An 18,941-nucleotide genomic window follows, 5' to 3' on the forward strand; every position below is an offset into this window, starting at 1 on the left:
GTGCAAGGAATCGTGGCCGAATAAGTCAAACCCAGCTGGTTAATGATATGCAGCACTGCCAGCACATGGATTTTATTTTTCATTATTTTTTTGTAAAATTACACATGTATCCTTAGAGCATCTGCAACGCTCTGTTAATAGAGCCTGTTAATATCTACGTGGAAGTACTGTGCATGAACAGAGCCTGTTAATATCTACGTGGAAGCACTGTACATCTACTGTAGCATTAACGCGTTCAATTCTTTGAACGCGTTAATGCTACCAATTGAGAAAAATGTACATATATATTAATAATATATTGCCATTAACGCGTGACGCGTTAATGGCATTGCAGTTGCTCTTATACATTTACTATTTTGCATATTTAATGTTTTTAAAATATTGCATCTATTAAGTCTGTTTCTCATCAAGTAGAAACATGATCATTTTAATTTATATAAAAATAATATTTTGCCCTTGATTTTTCTCTTTTAAAAAAAATACTAAAATTATTTGTATTTTTAATTCTCATTGTTTCATCTTTAATTATTAACATCTAATCGAATGATATTTTAATTATAATAAAAAATAATGATATATTCTTTAGAATCCGTTCTTAAATTATATAAAGTGAAATAAATTAACAATTAATTTATAATCCATCATCAAATAACTAAAGGTGAAAATCAAATGATATTTCAAGTAGTATAGTAAATATGTTATATCACTCAAAATATTAGTGAGTATTCCGATTATTATAAAATATTAAGAGATATTTCTAAAAGATGAATAAACTTTAACTAAAAGAAAATGGATCATCTTTATCTTTATATAGTATATCTCTTTATTGTCATCCTCATAGATATAAAGAAAGATAAATATAAATATATATCTATACACTAGAGAAAGATAAATATATATGTATTAAGTGTATGATGAAATAAATCTTAAGTCGACACTTCCCTGATAATTAATATCTAACTACTACATTAAATATGTCATTTGTTTATTACACGCTCGGGGCAACTTTGGCCAAAGATTATATGAAAATGATCTTTTTTTTATTATTCTTAATTTAGTTTCTTACCCATATTTCCTTTTTAACACTTTTGAAATAAATTATGATACAATTTCCGTCTTTTTCTTTTCCTCAATTTTTTTTTCATTTATTTGGAAGGAAAATATTTAACCCATTATGACGCTATAAAAGTCACAAATTTATGAGATATCCAAATGTAAACTTAAAATACATATTTACACCATTATTAGTGTTAATATTTTAATATTATATTTTATAAAAGAAAATTGAAATTTAATATAACCTTTAAATACTCCAATGGCAAAAGAAGTAACTCTCGTCGCAGACCAGGAGAGGAGAAATTAAGTTTGAATCGGAAAGAGGTCAACAAAATAAAATTTTAACTTGGATTATTATTTAATAATTTGATTTTTTAATAGATATCATATATTCAATTTACATCAACTAATTTTAAGATGTAGATCCGGTCATATAAAAATTTTCTATCGACTATCAAATTAAATCTGAGAGCACTCAAATGACACATCAATTCAACGTTTTTAAATCAACTGCTAAAAAATTTATCTATTAATTCATTAAAATTAAAATTTTATTCTTAAATATTTAAAAAACTAAAAAACATTCTACCATTACAGCTTGGCCCCGGCAATCAAAAGAAAAAAGCTAAATAATTTGATATTCCAACCTTATGCGACCAGAAGAGGTCAGTTGGTTTTTCAGTAATTAACCTTTGGTGCATTTGTATTATTTTTAAGAAAACTGATCGTAATCAGTGCGCCTTAACCTCTTTCTCTGTGTAAAATCAATATATTTGTCACCTACGAGCAAATTAGCTGGCACGATTTATATGTAACAACGAACTAACATAGTTTAATTGCCACCACTCATCAGATCATTTTTATTCCCACCTATACTTAAATAAAGCCAATAATGCTACCTCTTGATCACATGCAATATACATATGTTTAATGATATTCACATTTCTAGTGATACACTGAGTGGCGGCACTGATTGGGACTGCCCAACTAGTTGCAAACTTGCAAAGGTTTTGTTTCTACGGAGTGACTCGCACCTCTCAGCAACCGCTACGTTCGGGTAGTAATGAAAAAGTTTGATATTTGACATGATAAAGACCATATTAAATAAATAAATAAACATAAATAATTCATTAAACTAAATAAATAAATTTAAATAAATATTTAATTCATTAATATTCATAAATAATATAATATTTATGAATCATATTTATTAATAAAAAATTTATCGATATACTAAATAAAATAAATTAATAACATCTAAATAAATCAAACTCAAATCAAAGTTAAATTAAGAGCTCGATAATATCTAAATAAATCAAATTCCAGCAAAACTAAAATCAAGCTTAAACTTATAAAAAATAAACTAAATCATGCAATCATTTTAATAACTTGATTTATTTTAAACTCAATTTGACTTGATTACTTTATCAAATAAATTTAAACACCTCCAATCTGGGCTCGATTTGTTTATCGCCCTAATAATATATTTTCACAGTTTAATTAATTTGAACTAAACTTTTGTTCATCCTGCTGATATTCTTCTGACCTTTTTCTAGATGGCAAACAGATACACAGGCGAAGGATGGCTGGATGGCCAGCTCTCACTGTGGAGATTGGTGTTGCCGAACTCTCAAGAGACCACATTGAACTTTTGTACAGCGTGTATGTCTGCTTTGGAGCTAGTGATTTTCCCCCACTAACAGTCAGCGAACCACCAACGGTTGCTGCTCAACCTAGGTTTATTGGGAAAACTCTATGAATTAGAGAATGCGTTGAATGTTTAAAAAAAAATGGAATTGCAAGCATAAACATGTTAGATGAATTTGTATGGTCGATACTAGAAAGTTTATTAAGAGTTATTCATCTATTGAAATAGCATTTTAGAAACACTTCTCTTGTCATAAACTTCTGTTGCAGGTTCTTTTACTAACACAAATTGAGTAAGTGAGCTCGCATCAAGGTCCAAGCTAAACAACTGCACGTGGAATTTATGTTAGATAACTTTTAAGTACCAAACAAGCAGACAAATTCCTAAAGATTTAACTGTCTGTAATAATATTACTAAATAAACGGACCATAGTAAGTGGTTGATACATATAGCGACCTGCCAGCTAACTAACACGTGGATGGCTGGTAATCCAACGCCAGCCGGTTTCACAAAACTATCAAACTCTGTCGGCATGCATAGAATACTTTACATGACGTGGAAACACCAACGGCTGGACACGTTTGTTTGCTGTGGCTGCAATATTTGCCTCGCTGCACATGCCTTCATGTGCAGGGTTGGCCGCAAAGGAGTATGTTTGGCTGTAGTTCTTTTGAAGCATATGGCCGTCTTCAAACCCAAATGATTAAAACAAGTGGAAAGCCTTGAAATGAGACGAGGTGTCACGCCTCAGGATAGACAGAGGAAAACCGTATGTTAAGGCTGACACAAACTGTTTCAAATATCATGGGTGAATAAACAAATAAATAGGTTATTGAAAAAACACAAAGAGATGAATGACACATTAAGCCAGCTCAACTCAATTAGCCTTTGCTGCAGGAGGTTACTATTTCACATGAGTCTCAAGTGAGCATTTCATGGTGAGCCAGAGAGTTCATTTTCACCCTATTTAGATGAAACCAAAATACTGAATGAGAAAGATTTCCCATCCATTCCATCATCTCTAAGGATGTCCGGTACACAGTAAGAAGGATATAAAATTTAAAATTTATCCTTTATTATGTATCTATTCGATTTTCCTTCCAAGTAAACAGGTCGCGGCCCAATAATCTGCCTATCTCTAATAAACTAAAATTCCTCTAGCACAACACCGTATCTACATATTTGAGCTTTATCATCAGATCTGTTCTATCCTTATTGCTGATATAAATTCAGGTAACAAAAACAAGCAGGATACGTCTATAAATACATTCACTATTTTATGCTCTTTTCACCGCTGAAGGGAATGCCTAGTAAGATCATTACCGCCTAGAGGGATCTCAATAGCAAACCCTTCCAGCTGTCTCCAGAAATCGTTCAGAGGAAACAGATGCTAATCCAATGTAGAGACAACAAACACTAAGCCTCACAGCAATAGTTAAACAGATTGTCAGGAGATTGAACTTGAGAAACAAAAGCAAACAAAGAGACTGATATTAGAAGCCAGTTTATCATGGAATTATTTGGAAAAAAAAAACACGAATAACATACTTTACCCATTCCACAAAACACGAATTACATACTTTACCCATTCCACAATAGTAGTCAGTGGTAGTTTCTAAATCAGTAGCTAGTAAAGAGTTGATATTATCATGATGGACAAGGCATGAAAGAGAAACCAATATAAATAACTCTACCAGAAACAAGATTGATAAAATGATCAATGCCATCAATCAATTCCTTCAGAATTTGAATCTCAATTTTGTATGCATCACAAACGCCTGAAACCCCCATCAAATTTTGTTGAATAAAGGCGCTTTTGTGCTTATGTCTACTTTTGACACATCTTGCCTGCTATGAACCTTAATAATCAGTAGTATTTGTCACCGTTAGTCCCTCTTCACGGGTGTAACTAATACTCAACCAAAAAAGTACTATGAATCTAGGTACTAGTCTAATCTGACTAGTAACAGTTCAAACAAAGCTAGATACACAAATATATGTCAATAGTTGTCACATATTTACTATCTTAAGTTCATTAGAAGATGGGTAACTCGGTTTCCAAATTGCAAGAAGAACACTGATCCAACAATTTCCAATATAGTAGTAACATTGGAAATCTTGACAGTTTACCCGTACCAATAAAGAAAAATCCTGCTTTAACATCAAACAGTTAGGTATGAAACTGTAATAATAGTATTCCCACCCTGCTACGATAAATACCAAACAGCCTTCTTAGGCATGCTAATATACAGGGACCTCACACCTAAGTACATCTTGGGTTGTGTTGGGCCTTCCCTTGAGCTTCTACTTTGAATGAGAGATCAATCCTGAGGTTAGCATTTACTTCTTTTTAATCCACTTAGAGAGTTCATAGGATTAATATGAAGGCACAACATCTCCCCCTACTGAAAATTTTCCAGCATAACTAACGGCCACTCCCCCCACCACCTTAAGGTGCTCTGACATTCAATTGACTCATCCAAACAAACATAGTTTATTATCTCATCTAGCTAATAGATTTACAATAGAATAAAATGAAGATGACTGCCAGAGTCCATGGTCCACTTAATCATAATACACAACTTGCAAAAAATTCTTATAACTTTGCTGCAGTATTTTTCTATCCATTACTAAAAATTATATGTTGTTTTTAGTATAGTGTTTTTTTGCTACCAAATCCAAAGGGCAAAAATACCCAAGAGCCAAGGTAGAGAAAGGCTGTAGGTTGACAACCTAGGTGGATTCGGCAACACAGCCTGTGAAATATAATAAAAGAGAGGAAACAGAAACAAAAAAACAGAAAGTTGCTGCATAAAATTAGTAAAAGGGCAGTTAAACCCATTTATTCTTCCCCTAATTCCAGTGCACATTTAGAAGATGAAATAATCGAACCAACCATGTTCTGGTCTAGCATGGCATATGATACATAAAGTTGAAAAGCTCATCTAGAAAACTTTCAACTATTTGGAAAAAACATATACAAGTTAGCAAAACACTAGAACCAACTTAATAAATTTTCTTGATGTCATGGTTGAGGATCAGTTCAACATGTAATACAGCAATACGAAAGGTTATGCAATATTGTTGCATAATTTGACAGGAGTTATGACTTCTTGCACTGTTCATCAAAACCTAAAATGGAGTACAAATAAGTAGTGTATCTAGATTGATCTTTAGCATATTATATTTAAGGAAATAGAACCTATATCATTTATTTTGCACCTCTTTTGTGCAAAATATTCAGCAGTAAGAAACCATTGAACAAATAATATAACTCCAAATTCAAAGAATAATAAAAATATACATTTTTAGAATTAATAGTCCACAATGTAATTGTAATTCTATTGTGCAAGTTGACTCAAAAACTAAAAGGCATTACCAAAAGGGCGATAACCAACTGCAAACAAACAATAAGCCAAGAAGATGCATCAAAATGAAGAGAGTAAAAGAAAAAGACGAGATAATGGATGATGCAAGGGATCTACCTTAGAATGTCAAACACCAACCACACTCTTACCTGCGACCAGTCAGCGCACATGGCCAAAGATCAAATGTGAATATGTTGCATTTTTACCATCAAGTGATTTTGGAAATGTAAAAAACCAGCAAGGAACAACAGGTAAATTTCACTAGAAATCAGCACAAAATTCAAGATAGCCATCTAAAGAAAACTACAAATAGAAGATCAAGAGGAAAGATCAATCAAATTAAGTTAAACACAAAAATAGAATCAAGCAAAATTTAATATGGTTCAAAATGAGTTCCATCTATAAGATAGGAATGTTAAGGTCCAAAAATCATGACAACCAAGAAAATAGATCTCAGAGTATGATCAAAACAAATCAGCAAAGATAGCATATCTACATCCATCACATCTCTGAGAAATTATAAGTTTCTCTTCAAGCTCCAAATGGAACATCTAGAAGATTGACAAAGCCAAATAGTAAAAGTTAAATTCCAAATACCATCAGCGAGGGCATATGGTCAAAGCCAAGGAGATATAACAAAACAAAAAAAAAATGCAGTCACCAAAATCCATACATCATAACAGCGATAAATCAAAAGTAGTTCCATATTTCAAACAACCATTGCATTGGAAGACTTTCTTGGTATCCAGCGCCAACAGACATTGAAAAGCCATGCGATCTTTAAAGAACATGAATATCCGCAATCTCAGAATGAAACTAGAAGACAGAAAACAACAATTAGCAAAAAGCCAAAATAGGACAGGAATCAACGAAAAGAGAAAAATCAGTGTTTTAGACCAAGAATATAATCATTATTAGTCCATTGCAAGTGTTATGTTTATATACCTAAATTGGACCATATCCACCCATTGGTCCAGTTGGTGGTCTGGACATAGGAACACCCTGGTAAGAACTGCTACTTCCACCTTGTTGAGCAACTTGTTGAATCCCATGAAAACCTGATGGGCCTTGGAGACTTGGTGAATTTTGAAAACCAGTAGCTCCTTGAAACCCTGTAGATCCTTGAAATCCCGGAGGCCCTTGATATGAAGTACCTCCCATTCCATAGTTTGGAACCTGCGTCACCTGAGGAACAGCTGTAGAAGGTACAGATAGCTGGTTACCAGACGCACCAAATGCAGCTGCAAATGCAGGGTTCAAGGAAGCAAGCATGGCAGGTGTGATTCCAAAAGATGCTGGATTTTGCCCAGCTGCTGCAAGTAGCGCAAGCATTGCAGCATTAGGCTGAATCCCCTGGCCAAAGGCTTGTGCACCAGCCATGCCAAGAAGCCCTTGCCCCCAAATTGCAGCTTGTTGTAACCCCATATCTGATGGGGTGCTTGCATAACCAGATCCATTGAGAACTCCTGTGCTGGAAGCCACATTTGGCGGAGCAGCAGTATTCTGGCTGGGTGCCGCCTTATTCTTGCTATCAGTGGCCTGTTGGCAATGAAGCGGGTGGCCCTCAAAATCTTTTCTTGGCTCCTCGAGGGCCCTTATGGCACCCTCTGCCGTCTTGTAGACAAAGAGAGCATACCCTTTGGACTTCCCAGTGTGTCGATCAAAACCAATCGGGCCCTCCTCAATCTCACCGTACTGGGAGAAGAAACTGAGGAGGCGACCACCGTCTATATCTGGGTGAACGTTCCCTACGTAGATTTTCCTAGATAAGTTATCCTGATGGCCAGCACCAAGGCCAGGATTAGGGTTTTTAGGTTGCTGCACGACCACGTTGTTTTGATGACCGTGATGAGCGGAGGGGCCAGGGCCAGAGGATGCGAGCTGACAGGAGGTCATGCGATTGTCGATGAGCTTTTGGCTGCGGCGGAGGGCACGGCGAGCAGAGCTGCGGTGGCGGAAGAGAACGAAGCCATACCCCTTGGATCGGCCGTTGCCCTTGTCGAAGATAACGCGGCAGTCATCAATGTCTCCATAGCTGGCGAAGGCGGCGCGGAGTCCCTCCCCAGTGGTTTCCCAGCCGAGGCCGTGGACGAAGAGCTTGCGGTGGGCGGGGTCGATGTCGGCGACGCGGCGGATCTCGGAGAGGGTGGCTGGGTCGGAGGCAGCGGCGGAGCGGAGCAGGCCGATAAGCTGTTCCCTGGAGAGCGGTTCGAGGAGATTCATGACATCATCTTCCTCGTCGCTGCTGTCCTCGTCGTCGGAGGGAGGGGCGGGTGTGTATACAACGGCCTGGTGGTGGGCATCGGGAGGCAGGAGGAGCTCGTCCTCTTGGTCCACCTTCCTCTTCTTGGTCGCCGTGGAAGCCATGGGGGGTGGATGGAGTTGCGCCGGTAGGGCAGGGTAGGGTTTTACGATTCCAGTCGAAACTCACCTTCCTCAATCTGCGGGCCTGTGGTCTGCCTCAGATTTGGGGCCTCTCTTGTTTAAAAGAGGCACATATGAACTTTTCCAACTAACTGCAACGCAATCTATTTATTTATTTGTTTTTTTTTTATCAAAACACATATCTTCTCTTTTTAAGAGGTCCTCTAATTTAATACGTTCATCAAATTTTAAAATTCAATTTGATTTATTCAAAAATTTATTTTAAAAAATAATTAAAAATTATTTTTTAAAAAAAAATCGGTAAATTCAGTTTCAGATTCAATTTTTTTAAAAAAAATAATTAAAAATTATTTTTTTAAAAAAATGGGTAAATTCAGTTTCAGACACCCCGCCAAAAAAAAAAAATCCAGGATTGTGAATCCAATCCCATCCCTCAAAAGCGATCAGCAGTAGACGTTGGCGAACATCACATGGTGGGGTTCTCTTTTGTTAGCTTATTGATTTGTTTGTGTTTATTCCCAGAAGACAATTTCGTAGTGTGCAGAAGAAAATTATTTGTAAACAATATAGATAGGATCTCAGGCCTGATTGCGTAAACCAGAACTATAAAATCTTGCCCCTGGAAGATATTCCTCACAAGGCACCTGGAAAAACAAGCATGCTGCTCTTCCAGTACACTAGAAATAACCACAAAAATATGAACGATCACACGTCAAAACCTTTGACACTTATCCTTATTATCCCACTCAAGCCTTAGTCACTTGATACCTGACTCAAACTTCTTGATGTAGTCAGAATGCTGCTCCACAAGAATGTCAACGAGTTCCATCTCCAAGTCGTGATCCTTTGCTCGACTGCAAACTTTCGTTTTTCCACATCTTGTGACAACAGTGACTTCCGACTTATAAGTTGCCAATTCATTTGCCACAACCACATGCATACCATACTTCCTCATCGCCGTGTCAGCTTTCTGAAGCAAGATATCAGGATCTGTTTCCAACTGTTATACAGAAATAAAGACAATTGATGATGGCAAACATTAAAACAAATACAATAAATGTGAATCTTTCTCTCAAAACATCCAATATAACTTCCTCATTTTCTTTTTAAAAAAAACACTATGGTTAAATCCCTCCCAATAATATTGTTTTGTAGATTTCAACTTCAGCTTTTGGCAGAAAGTCCTCTAGTCCTGGCTAGCTTACTTCTCATTTATGTTAATCAAACTTAACCGTGTTATTTTCCCTACCATAATTGCAAATATTATGTGATCAAAGCGTGAACAAAAGTTCTAACCTTGAACGAGATGCAAAATGCTGCTGGCGCCCAGTCCTTCCTCATAACAGAAAGCATTTTAGGGACCTGAGTCAGTCGCATGTCAAGGGGACCTTCTGCAGACTGGATCTTATGTTTTGCCTGTGCAATCAACATTAGGTTGAAAAAAAATCAAATTGATTACAAGAAATGATGCTAAGCCTATTTTACTAGTTCAGTCGAGTCAGGGCTGGCAATTTGTCATACCATGTCATGTTTTTGTATCACAAGTGAGTTGTGTAATTTGTGTAACTATGAAACTATATAAAATATGATAAAGCTAATTTGATATTATGAAAAAATAATTTTACATGACCTGTGAGTAATTGAACTTTTTAAAAAGTTAATTTACACAGTAAAAACAATAATTGAAGAGTTTTAAAATTAATATACTTGGTAACCGGTCAATCATGTCATCCATTTACATTTTAAGTTACACACTTTCTGATTGTCTCTAGAATTGTGGTTCAAGTTGATGCAAGCCTAAGTTTATCAAATTAGTCAAAAAAGCAGGTAACCCTGTTAGTTTTCTACCTCAGGAAGAAACATACTCTCGCTATTAAAAACCAATCTAGGAAACATAAAAAAAAAGGAAAGATCACAACAATTCACCAACCAGTTTCTGGGAGTTTTCCTTCATAGAGTTGAGTAAATAATTATTGGGCCAAATAAAAGAAAAAGAGTGACAAAGATATCATATAATAACAAGTACAGAACAATTCTTCAAAGCTATAGTGTCTAACTCAAGAGAGGCATATCCTTTCACTACTCTAGGCGGTTTCTCCTCGTGCATGCATAGGATGTTTTTGATAGAAGAAATTAATTTCACATAAAAATATTCAAAGCAGCTAACAACTTGAGATAATGGAGATTCAAGATTCAGTCCTATTTTAACGGCAATATTAGTTACTACTTGACTTAGTATTGATGCGGATATGTTGAGGGGCCCAAGAGGAATTAAGGGAAAGAAGATGGGTGTTTTGGTCTTTTGGTGTGAGTAGGTTTTGTGTTAAAGAGCATCACTGTTCATCTTCCGGGGGGGCTGGACTCGTGGTTTTTCCGCCGCCGCCGCCAACAAGAGGTCATCTTCTTCTCCCTCCCACGCTCCTCGCTGGGGCTACGCCGGCCGCCGGCTGCCCCTTCTTCTCTTCTCTCCCTCTATTATCGTCGGCAGAGGCGACCATGGCCTAGGACGTCGCGGAGGTCCTTTATTCCGCCGCCCCTGCCTCCTCTGCTCTCTCGCTCCTCTCCCCTCGCCGGCAGAGACCACCAACCGTAGTGGCCTCCCCTTTCCCCTCATCTGCGGGCCAAGCTGGTTCCTGTTGTACGCCCTCATGTTCCCCATAGTCGTCTCGGCCTCGTCGATTTCACCCTTCGACAGCCACCCGACTCCGACACCTGCCGCATCCCATTCATGTCATAGCCCATGGGCCAGCTGCCTCCTCGCGCTGGCAGCCGCTACTGCCTTCTCCCGCTGCCACAGTGGCCGCCGGCAGCCGTTGTTGCCTCCTCCCACAACCACAGCCGCATCTCTAGTGGACGCTGTCGCCTTCCGAGTCGCCGCAGCCTTTATACTATTTGTCTACGCCGGCCTTCGAGCCAAGAGGGTGTTCGACCGACGAGCCGATGTGGTTCCGGCCATCGAGCCGTTGTGCTTCGCGATTCGTACCGTTATTATGCTTGGACGTTACTAGTATTATCCGGCCTACATGTCGTGTGCCGCCCTACGAGCCGCTATCATATCAGGCCTGCGTGCCGTCTTCTTGGATTCTTGCTGCACTAGACTCCCTGTCGTCGCTTTCAGGTCCGGCTCCTCAGCTGGCTCACATACATCCACTCTCAGGGTCGCGACGACTCAATCAGCACCGCAATCAGCTTACCAACCCATCTGAGGGCGCCCCCCGAGGCCAGGGTACGTCACCGTCTTCATATTGTATTTATTTCACTATTCCACTATTATTCGGTTGCTCAAATATTTGTGGGATTGCCTTGAGCACCGGGGTACCAGAGACCGGGGCAACCCGGTCATTGGATACAGGTACTGTTGACCAGAAGACTTCGGACGACTCGGTCAACCCAGAAGACAACTCACCATCTGGGTCATGGAGATACGGTCAACATTCCAGACACGTCGTTCCGGCAGGTCCGTCTTCTCAGCTTCCCGACAAAATCAAGTATAAATCAGGTTATATTTCAACTTAAGCAAATAACATAGAACACAACTAATTATTCATTCAAAAGTTCAAATATATAAGGGAATTCTATACTTGTACCATATTTTCCCAAGGAACGTAAAAATCTGATACAGCAGCAGCAAGATAGAACATCCCAAGTGACTTCAGACAATCCATTGATAGAGCCACCATCTGCAAAATCTGTTGACGAAAAACAATTGTTTCATGTATTCCTATAATAAATTAGCAATAATAGGATCTGGAAAGAGATTATTCACTAGTATCTACATATGGGTGAGTCTACGGATCCGTTAATGAAAAAAACAAAAAAGACAGACAAGGGGTAAAATTTTGTGAACTACTTTTCCGTTAGCACTAGATTGAAGAAACAATGAGATGATTATAAGAAATCTACATTTTTGGTGTCATTGAATAAGACTACAAGCTCACTAGTTGACAACACATCTCTATCATTGATAGATACACCATTAATCTACAAAGTTTGCAAATCTGCTCAAAGCCAGCATCTTGTCACTGAAAGTCAATTATAGGGGAGACAACATCGAAATAACACTCTTCTGTTGCAACAATCTTACTGGATAACTAACCCTTTCTTTTGCAGGAACTACAAAGCAATGTGACATCTCTAACCTGAAGATACTCAAAAATTGTGGTGAATGGAAGTTTCAGCAGCATACCTCCTTCTACTGCCTGAGACAAGACAGCCTGCGTTAGCTTCTACTGTCTCTAAAGATAAAAAAACCATAATTTTTACACTAACTGGATTTGATGAAAGATTATCACGGATAATTCACTTAAAAGGGTTAAACTTTATACCTTTCTATATTCGCTTATTGATCTCTTTACGACAACATCATGTGATTCACTCACTGCAATGATATATCATCAGAAAGATATACTTTCAATATTAAAGTTGGCATCAAAGAAAGGATATTTTGATAAACTCAGATTGCAGTTCAGTGAATAGCATACAACAAATTGACCTAGCGTAACTAAAAGAAGGAATGGGATCTCAGTGAAGTGTCAGTATCGGTGACTGACTGAACCAGGATGCTTTCATCTTCTTCATGTACATCATATTCACATTCCTTCTTCTAGTGTTGCTCCCCTTCCAGTATTTGCTTATTGATCTCTTTCTCTTTACGACATTATTGTGTGATGCATTCACTGCAGTGATATATTGCCAGAAAGATATACTTCTGATATCAAAGTTAGTATTAAAGAAAGTAGTACTGTTTGGTTTAAAGGGATTTTTCTGTACAGATAAAACAAATTGACCTACTGTTATTAAAAGAAGGAACTATTTCAAAGTAAGGTGTTGGTTTTAGTGAATTGATTGGACCAGAGTTGTTATATGCCTCCATTTCAACCTAATCCACCCTAGCCCCCCTTCTTCTCTTCTACAAATTTTGTCAAAACTGACTTTTTTCAAGGCCAATTGACCAAACTTCCATATATAGCCTTACCCTTGGGAATAGGAAAGTGCTTAGGGATAACATGGGTCTGGACCAATATTAGTCACTATTAGTATCATCGATTGAGATGTATATCAATGATAAAAGTCATGGCCATTAAGGGCATGATGGTTTGGTATTATGTAAGGTATTAGACACTTGCCCAAGTAAATCAACACGAGAAAAATTAAAAGATAAATTATGTTTGGTTCAACACAAGATGTAAACCAAAATGTGAAATTGTCCATTTGATTCGACAGGTTCCATTAAATTCTCAAACATCTACAATTACAATACAAATTACTGGTAAATAAAACACAACATTTTGATTTTCTCTAAAAGTTGTAATTTTAGAAAATCATTTGATATATCTTTAAGAAGAGTATTTGGACCAATATCCCTTGTGAAATAAAATAAGGCATCATGTTATGTATAATAAACATTAAGAATTATATTAAATACAATATAATATTTTATATAATTTAACAGTTCTAAGATAAAAAATAAAATAAAATATTACTAACTAAAAGAACTTAGATTTCTTTTTGCATCTTGCTTTGACAATTTAAATTCTCAATTGCCTTGAATTATCACACAAATTACTTACTTGTTGGTGAAACATGAAAATGTGATTACATTGTCATTTAGGGGGCGTTTGGTTTAGGGGAATAGGAGTGGGGAATGGGAATAGGAGTGGGGAATGGGAACCATTGATTGTTATTGTTAATGTTTGGATTATAGGAATAGAAATGCAAATAAGGGAATGAATCCTTGAAATTGGGTAATAACTCATTCCCATGTACCTCCCCTTCAATGAGCCATTACCCTATTTTCATCAATCAAAATATTCCCTTATTCCAAAAATACCCTTGACCTAAAACTAAAATTTTCTCCCTTAATATCAAATATCAAAATATATTTATTTATTTTTTCTTTCATATCACTTCTCTCTCCTTGTTCTCTCTCATCATTTTATCACACACTTTCTCTCTCCTTAATCTCTCCTATCACACTCTCTTTCCTCTTTTTTTCTTATCACACTTTCTCTCTCATCATACTTTCTCTCTCCTCAATCTCTTCCATCGCACTCTCTTCCTTCTTTTTCTCTCATCATACTTTCTCTCCTCAATCTCTCTTGTCACACTCCCTCATTTTTTTTTCCTCAACACATTTTCTCTCTCATCATACTTTCTCTCTCTTCAATCTCTCCCATCACACTCACTGTTCTCTTTTTTCTCATCACACTTTCTCTCTCATCATACTTTCTCTCTCACCATACTTTCTCTCTTATCACACACTCTCTCCTCATTTTTCTCATTACATTTTCTCTCTTCATCCTCTCCCATCATACTTTCTCTCACATCATATTTTCTCTCTCATCTTCTCTCATCATGCTCTCTCCTATCACACTCTCTTTTCTTATTTTCTCTCAACACACTTTCTCTCTCTTCATTCTTTCTCATCACACTTTCTCTCTCATGAGACTTTCTCTCTCATCATTCTCTTTCATCATATTTTTCTCTCACATTCATCTTTCTCTCACATCTAATTTTTTCTCTTATTTTCTTTTAAGGATAAAAAAGGAAATTTTGATTTATTCCGATAGAAAATATGCAACTAACCAAACATTACTTTTAAGAGTGATATCCATGCTCATATCCATTCTCATTCCACAATACAATGATTCTCATTCCGATTCATATTCCTAGGAAAGAACCAAACGCCCCCTTAAAGTATCTGTAAGAAGAGTGTTTGGACCAATATCTTTTATGGAATAAAATAATGCATAATATCATGTATATATTATGTGTATGTGTATGTATATAGCAATTATACTATACAAAATAATAATATGATATCACTAAAATTTAGTCTTTCATAGTGGTAATAGTTAAATTTAGATTTCTTTTTGACGCCAGTATATAAATGTAGATATGGTAGCTGAATGGATGCTTGCCCCAGAAAATACCTCAACTGAAGTGCGCACTTCAGGAGAAGACTACTGAACATAATTGAGGTGCTTAGGCAACACCTTGCTCTCTTGGGCACTTAGGCACCATTTTATAAGAAAAAATACACCTAGTACATAGTATAATTAGCAATCTGGGTAATCATTACTTCTATAAGCTAATAATATGTTCCTATCTTCATCTAATGTGGCTCTTGCAGATTATGGAATTTTCTCATAATAAAAAGTTAGCTATCACATTTCAGATTTCTATTTAATGTTAATCACAGTTTATGATCCAGATAAGTTAGCTATCAGGTCAAGTCTGACTTATTTTAAAGTTTAAACCACCTTTATGAGATCTTAAGAAAGCAGAAATTTATAAATTTCAAGTGCCATAGACTAGGTTCATTTCAGGCCTACCTCAATTGTCCGTATTCAAAACCATAATTCATTATATTGCAGATTATAATCTAATTAACAAGTGTTCTCATAAGTTCTGCAAAAGAAGAAACAAACTAATTGTAAATTGCAGTAAAGGGTCACCTAAACTAGTAACTCAGCAATATTATCATACTACAGAAACACATACCTTTAATGGTTGAATCTTCTGCAATTTCAAAAAAATCAAGAAACGAATCCTGTGGAAGATATCTGCAGTATGGTTGACAACTGCCCCTGAAACCAGAAATTATTAATGTGACTATGATTTTGGTTTTCGTGTAGGCTAGAGAAGTTGCCCGTCTAAACTACAACTATCACCATCTAACAACTGGAACTAGTCAACCAACTTGATATAAACACTATGAGATAAGACAAAATACACACGCACTTAACTTAATATCACCATCTACCAACTAGAATTGATCGACCAAATTGAACTTGAAACTACAAGAGGAAACAAAATACACATGCAACCAACTTAAATTTAACAATATGAGAAGAGACAAAACAGGCACATACGCACATAGAGAGATAGATGAGCATTGAATATTTTACTGAGGAAACAAGAAGGAAAAAGGAGCTTTTACTGAGGAAACAAGAAGCAAAAAGGAGCTTTTACCAGCGATAGAGAAAGATAACAGCATATCCAGCCTTCACAAAGTACCTACAACACATCAGATGACATGTTCATCTCCAATTGAAAGCTAAAAATTATACACAATTTGGTAGGGAAAAAAAATACTCAGTCGATGCAGCTCCCCTGTTGCCTGAACTGAAATTATCTATGTAGCGTACACATCGCTGCTCTAGAGGGACAGTCGTACCCCCAGAAGTCACACAAACAACCCTAACAGGCTTCCCATTCTCTAAACCATCAATGTGACACAGAAAAAGAAGAAAACTACTGAGAAACTTCAGATTCACACCTGAACCAAATAGTATAATCAGTCATTATAAGTAGTCACCTGATGATCTAACAACCCTGTCGATGAATCCCTTTAATTTTTCGAAGAGCTTATCACAGTCTTTGAGAGGTGGAGCCTTGCTGAAGAAGGACTCCACATCTGATTCTACAGGTTCTTTCACTCCTTTAATGGAATCCATCAATCGTGGCAGGACTATGATTTTATTGGACTCCTGCGACAGTCAGCGAGTAGGGAGAAATCGGGCTGCGGGAAAGATTGGGAAAAAACGAAATCAGAAAAAAAAGAAGTCATTAGGGGGGAAAAAATGGGAATAAGAGAGAGAATGAAAATTAAATAACTTAATTAAATACCATCAATTTTAATCCTAATTAGATAATTTTTTACTTTTTAAAATATATAACTAATCTAATTATATATGATTAAATTAGATTATAATTAAAACAAGCTCAATTTAAATTCACTTCATCTTAATCACCATACCTAAACAGAACATTAAAATTTAAAATTATAGTTCAATTTAGTTTAATGAATATCTACAAAATTTTAAATAACATAAAAAATTTTTAAAAATAATTGAATGAAAGTTAGTATCTAATCTCAATAAAGATTTTTTTTTAAGCCTTCTAACTTTTATGATAGTAAAAAATAGTAAGAGCAAGTAATAAGAAAATTAAGGTTCAACCAAGCAAAATTTATTTGATTAAACTATAACATAAATTTTTAAAAATTTATTTCACTCAAATTAACAAAATTATACGATAGTAACTGTAATAGTTTGCAGTAAATTGATCATCTAATGGAAAATTAAACAGTTATCTCAAATTCAAATTGAAAGATGAAAAATTAAAATTAAAATTTTATTTTATTTTATTTAAAAATTTGGATTCAAATTTTCAAATTTGAATTCAATTCTATTTTTTTACTTTTAAAATTTTTTATATCCATACAATTAAATAAATTAAATTATAAAATTTAAAATCTAAATGTAAGAATGCATATACATTAACAATCAATAATTAGATAGATAATTAATTAAAGTAAAAGTTGATTATTATTACTAATAATATAATTAGATAAGTATCAAAAACCATAGCGAAATAGATGATATAGTATCGTATCATTTTGTTCTGGTCAAAAATTAAAACTGCTTGAAATTTTAAATGTTGAAAAGCTAACCTAAGCAGAAAAAAATAAGCAACAAGCCAACAACATCTAGTTATATTATAATAGAATTGTTGCTTTGTTAGCATGAGTACCAGATTAACAATTCTCACTGTGTGACCTAGATCTGGTAAAATATTCCCTGTGATTTATCTATCTTTATTTTCTAATAATTCTCCACTAATCAACACGCTCATTAAATTAACCCCACAATATTTTGGCCTCCTCTAAATATAAGAAAGCATATAACACTAACCGAAGGAATTTCAGCGGATGGAAAGGAATTTCAGCGGATGTTATATAAGAAAGCAGATAACACTAACCCACAAAGCAAGAACTCTTGTGACCGTGAAATTAATCACACAGATTCTTCTTTCACAAGAGATTAAGTGAAACCCCGAAGATAGGCAGTAAAACTGAAATCAGAAAATAAAAAAGAGGGTGGGCTGATGATACCTAATGAAATTCCTCTGCTACGACATTGCTTGCTCTCCGTTTAGGGCTACAGGAGGAAAGGGATTGAGCGGATCGCTGTAGTCTGGCTCCCTGGCTAATTCATTTGCCGCCGCCGCCGCCGCTCGTTGGTGAGTACCCCAAATCAAGGTTCGATCGGCAACCGTTGCTGATAACGGGACGAGAGGAGGCGTCGATTTTGTGTGCTCTTTTTCTTTTTGTTTTCTGTTTATTCTTTTATACTTACAAAATAAAAAAACGCCACACGTTTGATTTACTTAACTACTTTGGTATACCTAATTGTTATAATTCTCTAAAATGTCCCTCTGCTCACCATAAACCCAAATTAAATTGTTGAACTCATTTTTTTTTTACTTGAACCGCACCGAACGTTCTCTGATAAATATTTAGAGGTGGGGATAAGGAAAATAATCTAAGTAGAAAAGAAACCTCAGAGTAAAAGAAAGAAATCCTTTCCCTAATATACTTATTTACCTTAATTGAGGAAGGAGTTCAAGATCAATTCATTAAATTGTTTATCTAAAATAAAGGAAGAATACCCTGTTCCAAGGAATGATGACCAGGCTGT

General features: G+C 35.9%; 2 protein-coding genes across 2 annotated transcripts; both read right to left on the reverse strand.

The window, feature by feature from the left end:
* Positions 1–6,533: 6,533 nt before the first annotated feature.
* On the reverse strand, positions 6,534–8,556 carry LOC122052949 (UBP1-associated protein 2B-like). The gene is made up of 2 exons (XM_042614722.1): positions 7,018–8,556; positions 6,534–6,888 (listed from the first exon to the last, which is right to left on the reverse strand). Exon 1 carries the CDS (start codon positions 8,437–8,439, stop codon positions 7,018–7,020), a length of 1,422 nt encoding a protein of 473 aa, XP_042470656.1. The 5' UTR covers positions 8,440–8,556; the 3' UTR covers positions 6,534–6,888.
* A 468-nt stretch (positions 8,557–9,024) lies between these two features.
* LOC122052950 (phosphopantothenate--cysteine ligase 2-like) lies at positions 9,025–18,705 on the reverse strand. Its single transcript, XM_042614723.1, has 10 exons — positions 18,356–18,705; positions 16,778–16,981; positions 16,555–16,678; positions 16,432–16,476; positions 15,961–16,046; positions 12,783–12,835; positions 12,597–12,656; positions 12,045–12,146; positions 9,754–9,873; positions 9,025–9,457 (listed from the first exon to the last, which is right to left on the reverse strand). Exons 2-10 carry the CDS (start codon positions 16,914–16,916, stop codon positions 9,215–9,217), a joined length of 972 nt encoding a protein of 323 aa, XP_042470657.1. The 5' UTR covers positions 16,917–16,981; positions 18,356–18,705; the 3' UTR covers positions 9,025–9,214.
* Between the last annotated feature and the right edge of the window lie 236 nt (positions 18,706–18,941).

This window comes from Zingiber officinale, chromosome 3A (genome assembly GCF_018446385.1).
Source record: "Zingiber officinale cultivar Zhangliang chromosome 3A, Zo_v1.1, whole genome shotgun sequence".
NCBI lineage: Eukaryota > Viridiplantae > Streptophyta > Magnoliopsida > Zingiberales > Zingiberaceae > Zingiber > Zingiber officinale.

Excerpts from the sequence above, each read along its gene's own strand:
- LOC122052949 (XM_042614722.1), bottom strand. The coding sequence starts at position 8,439 with ATGGCTTCCACGGCGACCAAGAAGAGGAAGGTGGACCAAGAGGACGAG.
- LOC122052950 (XM_042614723.1), bottom strand. The coding sequence starts at position 16,916 with ATGGATTCCATTAAAGGAGTGAAAGAACCTGTAGAATCAGATGTGGAG. Across the intron at positions 12,657-12,782 it reads CAATAAGCGAATATAGAAAG|GCAGTAGAAGGAGGTATGCT; the intron begins GTATAAAGTTTA and ends GTCTTGTCTCAG. Across the intron at positions 9,874-12,044 it reads ACGTTCCTTGGGAAAATATG|GCAAAACATAAGATCCAGTC; the intron begins GTACAAGTATAG and ends TTGATTGCACAG.